At 44.1% G+C, this 12644-nt stretch overlaps 1 protein-coding gene across 1 annotated transcript in view; it reads left to right on the forward strand.

The window, feature by feature from the left end:
* The window catches only part of LOC139070781 (uncharacterized), a 62999-nt gene extending 51133 nt beyond the window's left edge, over window positions 1-11866 (forward strand). The window contains exons 2-5 of the mRNA XM_070553680.1: window positions 3409-3500; window positions 5763-6352; window positions 7448-11520; window positions 11812-11866. Of these exons, the coding sequence (XP_070409781.1) occupies window positions 3409-3500; window positions 5763-6352; window positions 7448-11520; window positions 11812-11866 (4810 nt within the window). The remainder of the gene's footprint in view (window positions 1-3408; window positions 3501-5762; window positions 6353-7447; window positions 11521-11811) is intronic.
* The last annotated feature ends 778 nt before the right edge of the window (window positions 11867-12644 follow it).

Here is a 12644-nt window from a genome sequence, read left to right on the forward strand (position 1 = left end):
GATGGTTTCGTTTTTTATTGACTAATTCGTGATCCAGAATGGTTTCGATTTTTCGTTTCCCACCGCCGGAAGGATTATTTATCACTTGCAGTCTGAAATTAAATTCGTTGTCGGCCTCTAATGCTTCATTTGATTGGACTAACAGATCCAGTAAATACTGAAGCTGATTTAACATATTTGATCCGTCATAATTAAAATTAACGTGGTGCGTCGTGTGCAAAGTATTAATTTCAAACTGGACTCTATCGTTGGGACGCGCGATCTGGCTTCCTCTTTCAGCAAACCTGTTTAATATTTCCATCAGATTAATATAAAACTCGGCTGGGTCGTTGATTGCTTGAAAAGACACTCTCTCTCTAATTTCACGCTGGTTAAAAGCTGCGTTTACGCTCCCTCCGATCTGCCGGTGTTCTATTTGTCTCAAAATTTCATCTACAGCTTGTGGAGATTCTGGCGTTTCCGCTTTTAATCCACAATTAAATAACCGTACGGTTCTGACGTAGCGTCTTGAAAACTCTCCATGAAATATCTTTTTTGGGTAGGATATATTTGATTTGCTAAAACATTGATTTGCAATTTGTCTCGAGGGTTTTTAAACAAAATCAAATAATTGGTGTTTAAGCTGATGGAACGACTATGTTTTCCTTGATGAAAAACATTTTGAGTGATTAAAATGACGCTCATATTTCTGTGATGTCTCAGCTGGGTAAATAATTTTAGCACTCCAGGATGGCTGGACGTTTGAGACATCATGTCATCCAAGATCACCAAGTGGTTTTGACCCGATGGAAATAAATCATCATCCTCGAATGAAAGCGGGAGACCTTGAACGAATCTAATACTTTTATTACAAAGATCATCATACATAGGTTGATAAGTTGTAAAAAACCACACGATGTTTTTTGCCATTTCAGTTAAACATTGCATACAATTTTCCAAAATACTTTTTACAAAAAAGGTTTTTCCACAGCCTGACAGACCAGCTATTTGTACACTGAATGGAGATTTCAGTCTAGCGTCAAAATCAGTTTCCATTTTTAATACCCAAATGGTTCTGTACTGCCGTCAGCAAATAACCTCCGCTTATCAAAAATCACACGAAACCTTTTCACAAATGAAACATTCGAGAGAGTGAGGCCTTTTTTATCCCTCTTGACGATCTCCTGCCGAGTTTGCAAAAATCTTCCCCTTTCTCCAGCCACGTACCCCTCAACCAGCAGCGCTAAGCTGTCAAAATTGATGTGATCAGATGAAATGAATGACTGTGTGATACCCTTAGCCTTTAGCACCACCTGCTGGCGGTCCCGGGTTTTGTAAGCATACGTTTTTGGACCGGATGAAGCAAATTCCGTGATGGAATCGCCGTGCAGTTCATCGGTTAAATCCCCCAGCAGCGGTCCTGTTGGTAAAACACACTCATTCTCTTTGACAGAATAAATTATAGAATCTGTATCGTAATAAATGACGCGATTTCCCAGTTTGTTCAACGCATTTAATAATTTCAGTCTGGCATAAGTTGTGGTGAAAGCGGCTATAAATATGTTGTTGCTTCTGCCAGGAGTCGTTAGGCATTTTTCTGTCAAACTGTGCTGCACCAGAACGGCTCCTGAAGTGACAAAGCTGAAGAATTTAACTTTGTGTTTCCCTGAAAACAGAATGTCAAAAAATTCATCAGGTTTTTGAACAAATGTGGTTTGTACAAGATCATCTCTTTGGCCAAACTTTCCCCAGAGTGAATTGAGACATAATTTTGAAATGGCACGCTTAGCAGGATTGTGCTGAATCTTAGACTCATCTAATTGTATTCCCTGATGAAGTTGGTAGTCCTGAATGTATTTTCTTTTCGACTCATCGTCAATCAATCCTTCAGGAAAACCAGACGCTTGTTGTTTCTGCTTCAAAAACGTGTTAATGTAACCTGCGAACACATCTTTACTGCTTTTCTCAAAATCCCAGACTTCAATCATTTTCACCAGACGGTAACCTGACTCCAAAGCGTAATTGAACTCTACACTCACCCAAACGCCCGTCAAAGCACGTTGAGACGCGCTGTGTGAACAAGAATCAGATTGATTATTCATTTCAGCGCATGTGCGACATAGTGTAAAAACAAGTTTACCTTTGGATGTTTTAAAAGGCAGAACAGGGAAAAACAGTTTTCTGGGTGGCAAAACGACAGCTTTAATCAAGCCAAAATAGTGACTTGGATCTCTGAAATTTTTAACATGAATTTTGGGATGGCCTATGGGATAAGCCTGTGTGGCATTTACATAAGGGTACAGACTCGTAAAATCCACATAGTGGATTTTTTCACCGCTCTGAGCCGAATGCCTCAGCCGAACCGGACAAGTTCTGCCTCCATACAGGGCTTCACGAGGTAAAAGAGGAACTGGCGGTGGGTCAAATCTTGAGACAAACTGTTTCACGTCCGGATCAGTTTTTACCATCTCCTGCCAATCATGTTCCCAAATGACATTCATTTTTAATCGATGCACAGTTTCCAACGACTGAAGCTTTTCGACGGTTTTGTCATAAATTTCACCAAAAGTGATTTTTCTCAGAGGACATATGGATGACTGTAAGAAACATTTTGGACAGCCGTGGAAAAAACAACCCATATACTCAAACCCTTGTTCGACGCCTGAAATCACAGCATATCCGTCGAGATAAAAATCTCCCACTTTATACTCCCCCAAAGGCGTTAAAGCGTGTTGAATGTCTACATTTTGACTGCGTGAAACCCATTCCAGCCACACGATGCTTGAACTTGAAAATGGTTTTTGTTGCGGTCGATAGCCGAGCGGACAAGGAATGGCCAATGTGTCTGGTTTTAGGAATTTTGATCTAAACACGCGCATGCAAGCTGAAGCGATCGTGACAGATTTCAGCGGGTCGATACCTGTTTCATTAAAAAACTCCTCTCTGAAAATACCGCATGCTTTACGCAGAATTTCCACATCGTTTCTACAATAAAACACGGCCTCCTTTCTGAAATCAAACAGCTGCTGTTTAGACACATCGGTGTACCATTCTAAAAATATTTTTTTATGCTCCGGAGACATTTGTTCAATCCCATAATGGCTGACATCTGGATAAGGCCCTTTATAATTCAGATGTTCAAGCGATGAAAATCTGTGAGGAAAATAACCTTTAGTTTTATCTGTAAAGCCCAAAGCAGCTGGAAGGTTGGCTAATTTCATCATGAGAAAACTTAAGGAATCTATGAATCTCAACCCGAAATCTGGATCGTGAAAACTCAGGATTTTACAGCCTTGCATGAGTATATTTTTGGGAATGAAAATATACGTATCTACCTTATAAGCTTCACGTATCCACCTTATAAGCTTCTTTTATATATTTACCTTTTAAGCTCAGTTGTATTACTCTATGATATGTACACTTGCTCAGATACTCAAGGCCTCTACACAAAGATTTACAGCAGCATGTTCTGTTCTGCAACCTTGTAGGGAGCGAGCACATTCCAGCTCCTCTCTGTACCAGTGAATGTATCTTCTCCTGTCATGAATGTATCAGGATGTTCCTGGTAATCTCAAGCTGCTAACAAGGCTGTTATTCTTTACCTGTCATAATCATTGACGTATGTACATGGCAAACTACGTATGTAACATTCCTGTAATCTTCAATAAAAATCAGCCGTTTTCAGCAGAACGGCGGAGAGTCTGTCCAAAGCAGCTGGCAAGAGCAGGTCGCGGGACCTGCTGCAAAAGGGCTCTCCCCCTCTCGAGCGGTGAAACAGTGACTGGACTCCTCTGATCATTTGTCTCCTCATTTCTACCAACTCAAAAGGTGTTTAACTCCATCTTCTCCGTACCCGTGCTTGGTCTAACAGAAGAAAGGACCAACAAAATTTGGCGTCACGAACAGGATTTTTTCTTTTTGAAGAAAAAGGAGTTTTTGGAGGACGATTCGACCAGCTGACCCAGCGAACGATCTTGGCACAAAAACACCGCGGTGAAAAACTAAGGTAAGCAGGCCTTATTTACTAAAATCTGCTCATTGGATTTATCCAAAGCCTTTGTGTCCAGAATCATAGTAGCTGTGGTCCTAAAATAATAGTTGGAGAAGAAAGTGGAGACAAGTGCAGAAGAATAAGAGATTTTTTGTAAAGGTTTAATGGTGAAATGAAATGAGGATTTTTCTAATGGTTTAATGGTAAATGAGATAAGGAAATAGTACAGAAGAAGGGATGGTGGCCCAGGGTTATTAGAAGAGCCCTAAAGTTCCATTTCCAGGTCGTGGCTGACCACACTATTTGCTGACGAGCGAATAGAATATATAACGAGGTTATATAAGAGCTTGGCGAAAGAGTCCATAGGTGTGGGAACCCTAAAAGTCCACAGGTCGAGGACCTGGTTTGTGTTGAGGCCCTGGGAGGCTAAAGAGAGCTCCCTAAAGTACAGGTCGAGGACCTGGTTCGGGTTAAGGGCAGGGGAGGCTAAAGAGAGCTCCCTAGATTTTAAAGGTCAAGGACCTTTTGTATGAGATGAGAAAAATGTTTTTGATCGTTTTTGCATAAAATGCGCTATGTTTTTGGCTGTTTCTGCGTGAAGTGAGTAGTGCTTTTGGCTGTTTCTGCGTAAAAATGAGCAATGTTTTTGGCTGTTTCTGCATGAAATAAGCAATGTGGATATGAAACTGTATTTTTTTTTTGACACAAAACACACGTTATAGTTAGAGAACACGCTGTATGAATGTCAAGTCTCAATCAGCTTTGTCGGTAAAACAGATGGAGCTGACTGATTAACTTGAATTACATAATAAAAGAGACAGATAAACTCCAAATGAGAGTGAATAAGTCTCTTTAGGCTTAGCGAACATATCATCTGCACTCACAGCGCAGATAGTAAGGATAAGTGTAAAAACACATAGATTTTTTCATATCACAACTAATAGGGATTAGTTGAATAAGCGGAAGACCACCACACCCTCCGCAGTGAAGACGGGTAACGAATGAATGAACTGTACTAACAAATTGTATGTGTAAGTGAGAGAAATACAGCGCGCCCTTGTGGATGCTCTAGGCAAGATTTCCTCACCTGAAACACAGGTTGAAGAAGGAAATACCACAGAGGTCATTGGCGCTGTCTCACTAATCAACACTGGTGAGCTAGAGCCCCCTATGGGCTAAACCCCTCGTCAGTCCAAATTGTCACCAAAAATCAGCAACATACAACATACTAACAGAATGATGGAAAAAGAACATGTTTGTGGAACGGAGAATGATGGATGGGGGTCTGATGACATTCTGAGTACACTGGGAGAACAATTAGCTTGTATGGAGACTGTAATAAATTTGACAAGCAGCCCGGTTGAAGCTACGAGAAATAAGGTTTTATTGAGAAAGTCAGCAGAAAAGGCGATGAAGGAAAAAGGAGTAGATGTTAACAGCAGAGGTAATTGGAGCAGGATCTGGGAAGTAAAAGCTGCAGAAGCGAGAGAGAAAAGGCAGGAGGCTGCAGAGACTCTGAGGGAAGCTGGAATGTTGACAAGGAAGAAAGCAAAAAGTGAGGTTGACAGGCAGGCAGCTCGTGTGAGTAAATACATGCAGTGGATAATGTTATGGAACACCGCCAGACCTAATATGAAGCGCGTAAAAAAGGAGCATCCACCTCCTTACTCTTCTACTGCTCCGACAGCTGGAATGTATCCATTAATTAAAGTTACAAGCGGTACATTGGACATTCAGCCTGAAGTCCCACTTGATAATGAGAGTGAGTGGTCAAGTGTAACTATGACCTCAGGATCAGACGTTAAAGTCAGTCCCACAGCCCCTGAGACACATGATCCTTATCTGAGAAGCAATGAAACATTAAACAGCATTCCATCTGCGAACAACCCAGCTGCGCCGTTCGAATTAAGAGCTAAACGTCAGGAAATAGATAACTCACAGAAACAGTTCACTACTCCCTACTTCAGTCAGGGCCTGGTCGCTCCTGACTACAGCACGGGGATGAGCTCCCATGCTCCCCCTCCAGCGCCTTGGGCAAACTGCCCACAAGTATGGCCTGAAGCACCTGAACAAAAGCCAACACCAATTTTTGCATCCTCTCAGTTAAAGGGTGAAGAGCAGGAAGACCCTAACAGAAGTATAGTGGTTAAGATGGTTCTGGTGGGACATGAATCATCTGATCTCCCTCCAGCAGCCAGTCAGAGTCATGAATCTCTCCTAGAGGAGGAATGGCAGAAGCCGCCCTCTAAGGAAGAGTGTGGGGGAGAAGGGGATTTGCTTTCCCACCCTCCATCCCCAGAGCCAGAAAGAAGACACACTAGGTCCATGGGACCACCCACTTACCAATTACCCCTGGTGCAGAACAAACCCAACGCCCAGAAAGTCTATCAGCCGTATTCCCTTGGGGACATACAGGCTTTAATAGATAAATTACCAGACATACAGGAGGGTGGAAACACTTGGCTCTCAGACTTTGACACCCTCACTGCTGGACAGGATCTTGCATTGGGAGACTTCAGAGCAGTAATCACTAGATGCACGTCACGCTCACAGGCGGAGGCCTTAGAAAAGGATGCTGGCACAACTCGTGATTCTAATTCTGTACCTCTAGGTAGAGTGATAGCCCAATTAGGCCCAGCAGTCAGAAAGATGTTTCCACTAAAAGATAGCAGCTCAATGTGCAAATTTAAATGGGATGCTAAACAAAATCCTTCAATTTACCTGAACCAAGCCATTGACACCTGGGTGGCCCAAACTGGCCAACACCCATCCAAACGGGGCACGAGCAGCATGTGGTTTAAAAATGCAGTCCTTAAAGGAGTCCCTGATTCGGTGACTCATAAAATGGAAGACAACCCTGATTTGCAGGATTGTGATTTTAGCAAATGGAAAAAACATCTTATTTTTAACCTTAATAAAATGCAGGTAAAGGAAGAAAAAGACTCTGATAACTTAGAAGATTTACAGAAACAATTGCTCAGGGTCCAATTACAAGCCGCAAAAAAGACTTTAGGTGAAAAGGGGGACAAGGTTAAGAAACAAATGGTTGCGTCCACAGCCACCCCCCCACCACAGCAGACACTTCCTGATCAGGTTTCATCTATAGCTTGGCAGCCGCAGCCACCATATTCAGGGCAGCCACAGCCACAATATTCAGGGCCATATGTAAACACACCCAACCCATACGCTGCCCAGCGACCACCTTTTGCTGGTCGAACCAGAGGCGGTTTCAGGGGAAGGGGACAGTGGAGGCCAGTGGGCAGCAAAGGGGGACCACGTGCTCAAGACATTTGCTTTAACTGTGGTCAACCAGGACATTGGTACAGGAACTGCCCTTTGCCATACAGCCCACAAAAGGAAGGTCGAGGCAGAGGCACCTTTTCAGGACAAGGAGGGCCTACAGGACCCCACACCCAGATGCCAATGATGGGCTGGGAACAGTGGGAGGGTGGTCCAAGACAATAGGACGCCCCACAGAGAAACTCCGACGGTCAGGGAGCCACGGCAGACCCCCTGCTGTCAATAACTGTAGATGGACAACAACAACCTTTTTTGGTTGACACTGGTGCCACCTGCTCCACCATACAAACTGTGCCGCCCTCTAAAACATCTACGCGCACTATCTCAGTTACGGGCTTCTCTGGGGAACAACAAACTCTGCTTTTCTCCCTGCCACTCCCAACTACGGTGGGAAACCAGACAGTACTGCACAGCTTCGTCTGTTCACCAACAGTTCCAGTCAACTTACTAGGAAGAGATCTCCTCATCAAGCTAGGAGCCACCATTTTGTGTGGACCTACGGGACTTACTGTCACTCTGCCAGAAGGGACTATTTTGCCCTGCACCGGAGAAGCCAGTGATGGCATGTACTTGGCCCAAAAACTGCCTGACATATCAGACTGTGCTGAGATTTATTGGGCTCTGTTGGACACAGAAACCAAGGACACTCCTGGCTTAATGACTCTGTACCAGCAGTGGAAACCCTGGCTGACTCAGGTCCATCCTTATGTTTCTCCCCCTGACCCTCCTCACCTAACATTATTCTATGACAGACATGATTCAGTTTGGTACAAAGAAGCCTTCCAAAATCATTTAGAGGGACAGCAATGGTGTGTACAAACAACAGATATTTATGCTGCACCAGAAGGTGTGGCTGCTGCAGCCAACCTAACCCAAGAACAATTGGCATGGTACATGATGGAAGATGAGGCAGTACCTCATGTCTCTCTTGCTTTACATCCAGCCCATCAGGCAAAAGAACTAGGAGGAATGGTTAAACGTTCCCTAGCAACCACTGATTGGCGTTCAACTCCTCTTCCACAAGTGTCGTATTCAGACTCGACTCAGACATTTAAAATCACTGCGGTTTGTACTAATTCAACACATTTACAACAGGAAACAATTAGCAGATCTCATGGCCGTGAACGAACCGATCACCCTGATGCTCTAACAATGTTAGACTCGCTTCCCACCTCCCTGTGGTCAACAGGCCCCACTGATGTTGGGTTGGTGTCCATCCCACCTGTGACCTTTCACCTAAAAGATCATGCTCCCCTGTGGGTTCCACAATACCCACACAAACCATATGCTGAAGAGGGGATAGCAGACACCATCAATGGTCTGTTGCAGGCAGGGGTGTTGGAACCATCCATGTCAGAATGGAACACTCCGATTTTACCTGTAGAAAAGAAAAATACTGGTAAATATCGAATGGTTCATGACCTGCGTCGTATAAACGCCCTACTTAACACAGACTCACTTCCCGTCCCTAACCCATATGTGGCTCTGACAAACTTACCACCTTCACATGCATGGTTTTCCTGCATAGATTTAGCAAATGCATTCTTTTGTCTCCCGCTTCATGAGTCTCTGAGGGACATTTTCTCTTTCACATTCAGAGGGCAGCAATTCAGATACACGCGTTTGCCACAAGGGTTCACCCTGTCACCTGGTTTGTTCAACCAATGTTTGCGTCAGCTCCTAGACACATGCCCCCTACCTGATGACTGTGTTTTAGTGCAGTATGTTGACGATTTGCTTCTGTCAGCGCCCTCTGCGGGCTCCTGTCTGCAAGCTACTCAAACATTACTAACTCATTTGGCCAGGCTTGGATTTAAGGTCAGCCGGTCCAAACTTCAGATAGCCAGGAAACAAGTGTCATTTTTGGGCAGGATGGTTTCACAAGTTGGTGTGTCATTGTCACCAGATCACAGAAACTCCATTCTCCATCACTCTAAACCTGAAACAGTCAAAGACATGTTATCTTTCCTAGGCCTGACAGGCTACAGTAGACACTTCATCCCTAACTATGTTGGTCTCACTGCCCCACTACGTGCTCTTATAGCACCTTTTGGGATGCGTCAGCTCACAGCTCACCTGAACTGGACTATTCCAGCAGAAGAAGCTTTCATAAAACTCAAACAACAACTCTCCACTGCTAGTGATTTAGCTACTGCAGACTACAAATCCACATTTTTTCTTGATGTTTCTGGATCAGAAACTCATGTGAATGGAGTTCTGTTCCAGATAAAAGGGGGAGGTCAGAGACAAGTCTTGATGTACATAAGTGTCATGCTAGACAACATGGAAAAAAGACACCCACCTTGCACACAGCATGTAGCAGGCCTTGCAAAAATTTTACAAAAAACAGCACACATTGTAATGGGCTATCCTCTGAAAGTACTAACAACACACAGTGTAGTGGCTTACATTACATCACAAGCTTTCACCATGACCCCACTAAGACAAAGAAAAATCAGTAAGATCCTAGAGGCCCCACACATCACCTACACACATGAAGGGATAAACATGGCAGACCACATGGGTAATGGGGAGCCTCATTCGTGCGAACAAAGAACAGCAATAGAAGAAAAATTCAGACCAGATTTAAGTGCAACCCCACTACAAAATCCTGATAAGAACTGGTTCACAGATGGCTGCTGCTACAGAGATGACAATGATGGATTAAAAGCTGCATGGGCAGTAGTAGAGCAACTCCCTACAGGCGAGTGGTTCACTGCAGGAGCGGAAAAGCTGAAAGGACAACAGTCAGCACAGAGAGCAGAAGTGTTAGCTATTATTGCCGCTCTCAAAATGAGCACAGGGAAGAAAGTAAATATTTACAGTGACTCAGCTTATGCTGTAGGAGCCGTGCATGTTGAATTGAAACAGTGGTTGAGAGCTGGCTTTGTGACTGCTGGGGTGAAACCCATAAGACATGAGTCTGAGATGAGGGAACTAGCAGAAGCTTTATTCCTTCCAGCAGAAGTGGCTGTGATAAAATGCAAAGGACATAGTCAGGGCTCTGACTTTGTATCTAAGGGAAATCAGGAGGCAGATAGGGCTGCCAAGATAACAGCTGAATATCTTCCTGTATATAACCTAGTGGTTGAAACAGTAACTGTTGAAAAAAGCATTGATCCTAGAATATCCATCACAAAAGAAACACTGAAAGACATGCAAGATCAAGCTTCAGCACAGGAAAAAACTTTGTGGTTGGCAAGAGGTGCAACCAACACAGATGTTTGGAGAAGTCCAGATGGTAGACCCATACTACCACCTGGCATCAGGCAAACAGCAATGGAAGAAGCACATGGTGTTGGACATGTTGGTGTAGCACAGATGATGAGAAATTTGTCCCCCTGGTGGCATCCATACCTAACAGACATGGCCAGATATTTGGTTAAAACTTGTACAGAGTGTACTCAGTTTGGCATTAAACCTACCCTGAAACCAATCCAAGGTCAATTTCCAATACCAACATGCCCTGGAAAAGAGATAATCATAGATTTCACAGATATGATTGACAGGGTAAAAGGCTACAGGTATCTCCTAGTGTGTGTAGATGCCTACACTGGATGGCCGGAGGCTTGGCCTGCGAAAAAAGAAGACAGCAAAACAGTCATCAAATGTCTGATCAATCATTACATTCCCCAACACGGGTTTCCGGAAAAAATCAGATCGGACAATGGGACACATTTTAAGAACAAAGATCTACAAGAGGTTGAAACCATGCTGGGACTGAAACACAAGTTTGGTTCAGTGTATCATCCTCAGTCCCAGGGAAAGGTGGAAAGGATGAATCAAACGCTAAAGGTCAAATTGGCTAAAATCTGTGCACAGACCAAATTAACTTGGTTAGATGCTTTGCCCCTTGCTCTGATGTCCACACGGAGCTCAGTTAACAAAACCACAAGGTTCACTCCCTTTGAATTACAGACTGGACGGCCGTTTCCAGGACCCACCACAAAACTACCTCTGACTGCTGACTTGACTGACTCCCTCGACTCAAGGTCATATTATAATCTGTTGCATAGTCTTGTCTCTCAGTTCTCGTTACAGGTTAAGGCTGATCGTACCACCACAGATGCCCCATCTCCACAACCTGGGACAGACTGGGTCCTGCTGAAAGTCACCAAAAGGAAGTGGACGGAACCGAGGTGGACCGGACCCTACAGGATCACGGAGAGGACGTCACACGCTGTCCGGCTGGACGGCAAAGGAGACTCCTGGTACCATTGGACCCAGTGTGCTGCTGCGGAGGTGCCACACCGCACCCTGACCGAGGTCCAAGAAAACCTGTCACAGAGGGAGGAGCCTAACCTGGAAGAGAAGCAGCCGACATCTGCCTGACCAGAAAAGTACCTAAGGACCAGGACGAGAAGCAGCTGACATCTGCCTAACCATAAAAAGGATTCAAAAAAAAAAAAAAAAAAAAACCAGGAAGAGAAGTAGCTGACTACAGTAGCGTGTCAAGCTACTAATTCTGCGGGACGAGGTAGCATGCCAAGCTGCCACCACATCCTGCGGGACAAGAATATTGATATCATATCCCCCTGCAGCTGCCTGGAGCCAGTGGAGGGACCTCCACAGGGGGAAGAAGTAACCACCCTATGAACATTCTACAAGGGTTCTATTTAACACCCTCATTTATCTTACAAGGGTTCTATTTAACACCCTCCATTTATTTTATCTGGGTTCTATTTCACACCCACATTTATTTTACAAGGATTATATTTTATACTCACTACTCATTTTTATTATTACTCATTTACCTGTTTAGTATTAGATATATGTTTGCGCTCATTGCATTTCTACAAACTTAATGTACATTCTGATCACTCATTTGTCCTGGCCGGTAGAAGATTCTGAGGGTAACATAATTCAACGAGAATCCTTTCCAATAGTCTGGTATCCAAGTAAACTAAACCGGTTGGCATACAGGGACAGCAGGTTGGGGTTGTGGAACGACAGATACTTTCGCGATTTCACTGACCTAGAAGATTTGGTAACAATAGCAATTTTAGCATATAGTGCGTTCTCTGGCACTGATTACAGCAGCTATAACCCTTACAATTTCTTAAATTAACTCCTGAATAAGCCTAATTATGTCCTGGCCATTCCCACCCATCCTCACGTGCAGGCAGCGTCTCCTGATCCTACTTTTCACTGTTATCCTGCTATGTATCCCACTGGCTATTTTGTTCCTCTGCAATGATCTCCCCTTACCACTCTTGCCACTCTCATCCCCTAAGCCTATCCCGCTAACACCAACGGCCCATCCTCCACCACCTATTGACCGGCACAAGCGATCCCTACCTCTTCCATCCCCCTCACCTCCTTGTAACTCTGATTTTCTCTATTTAACCCAAGCAATCACTCTGTGTATCCCATT

This window comes from Nothobranchius furzeri, chromosome 1 (genome assembly GCF_043380555.1).
Source record: "Nothobranchius furzeri strain GRZ-AD chromosome 1, NfurGRZ-RIMD1, whole genome shotgun sequence".
Lineage (NCBI taxonomy): Eukaryota > Metazoa > Chordata > Actinopteri > Cyprinodontiformes > Nothobranchiidae > Nothobranchius > Nothobranchius furzeri.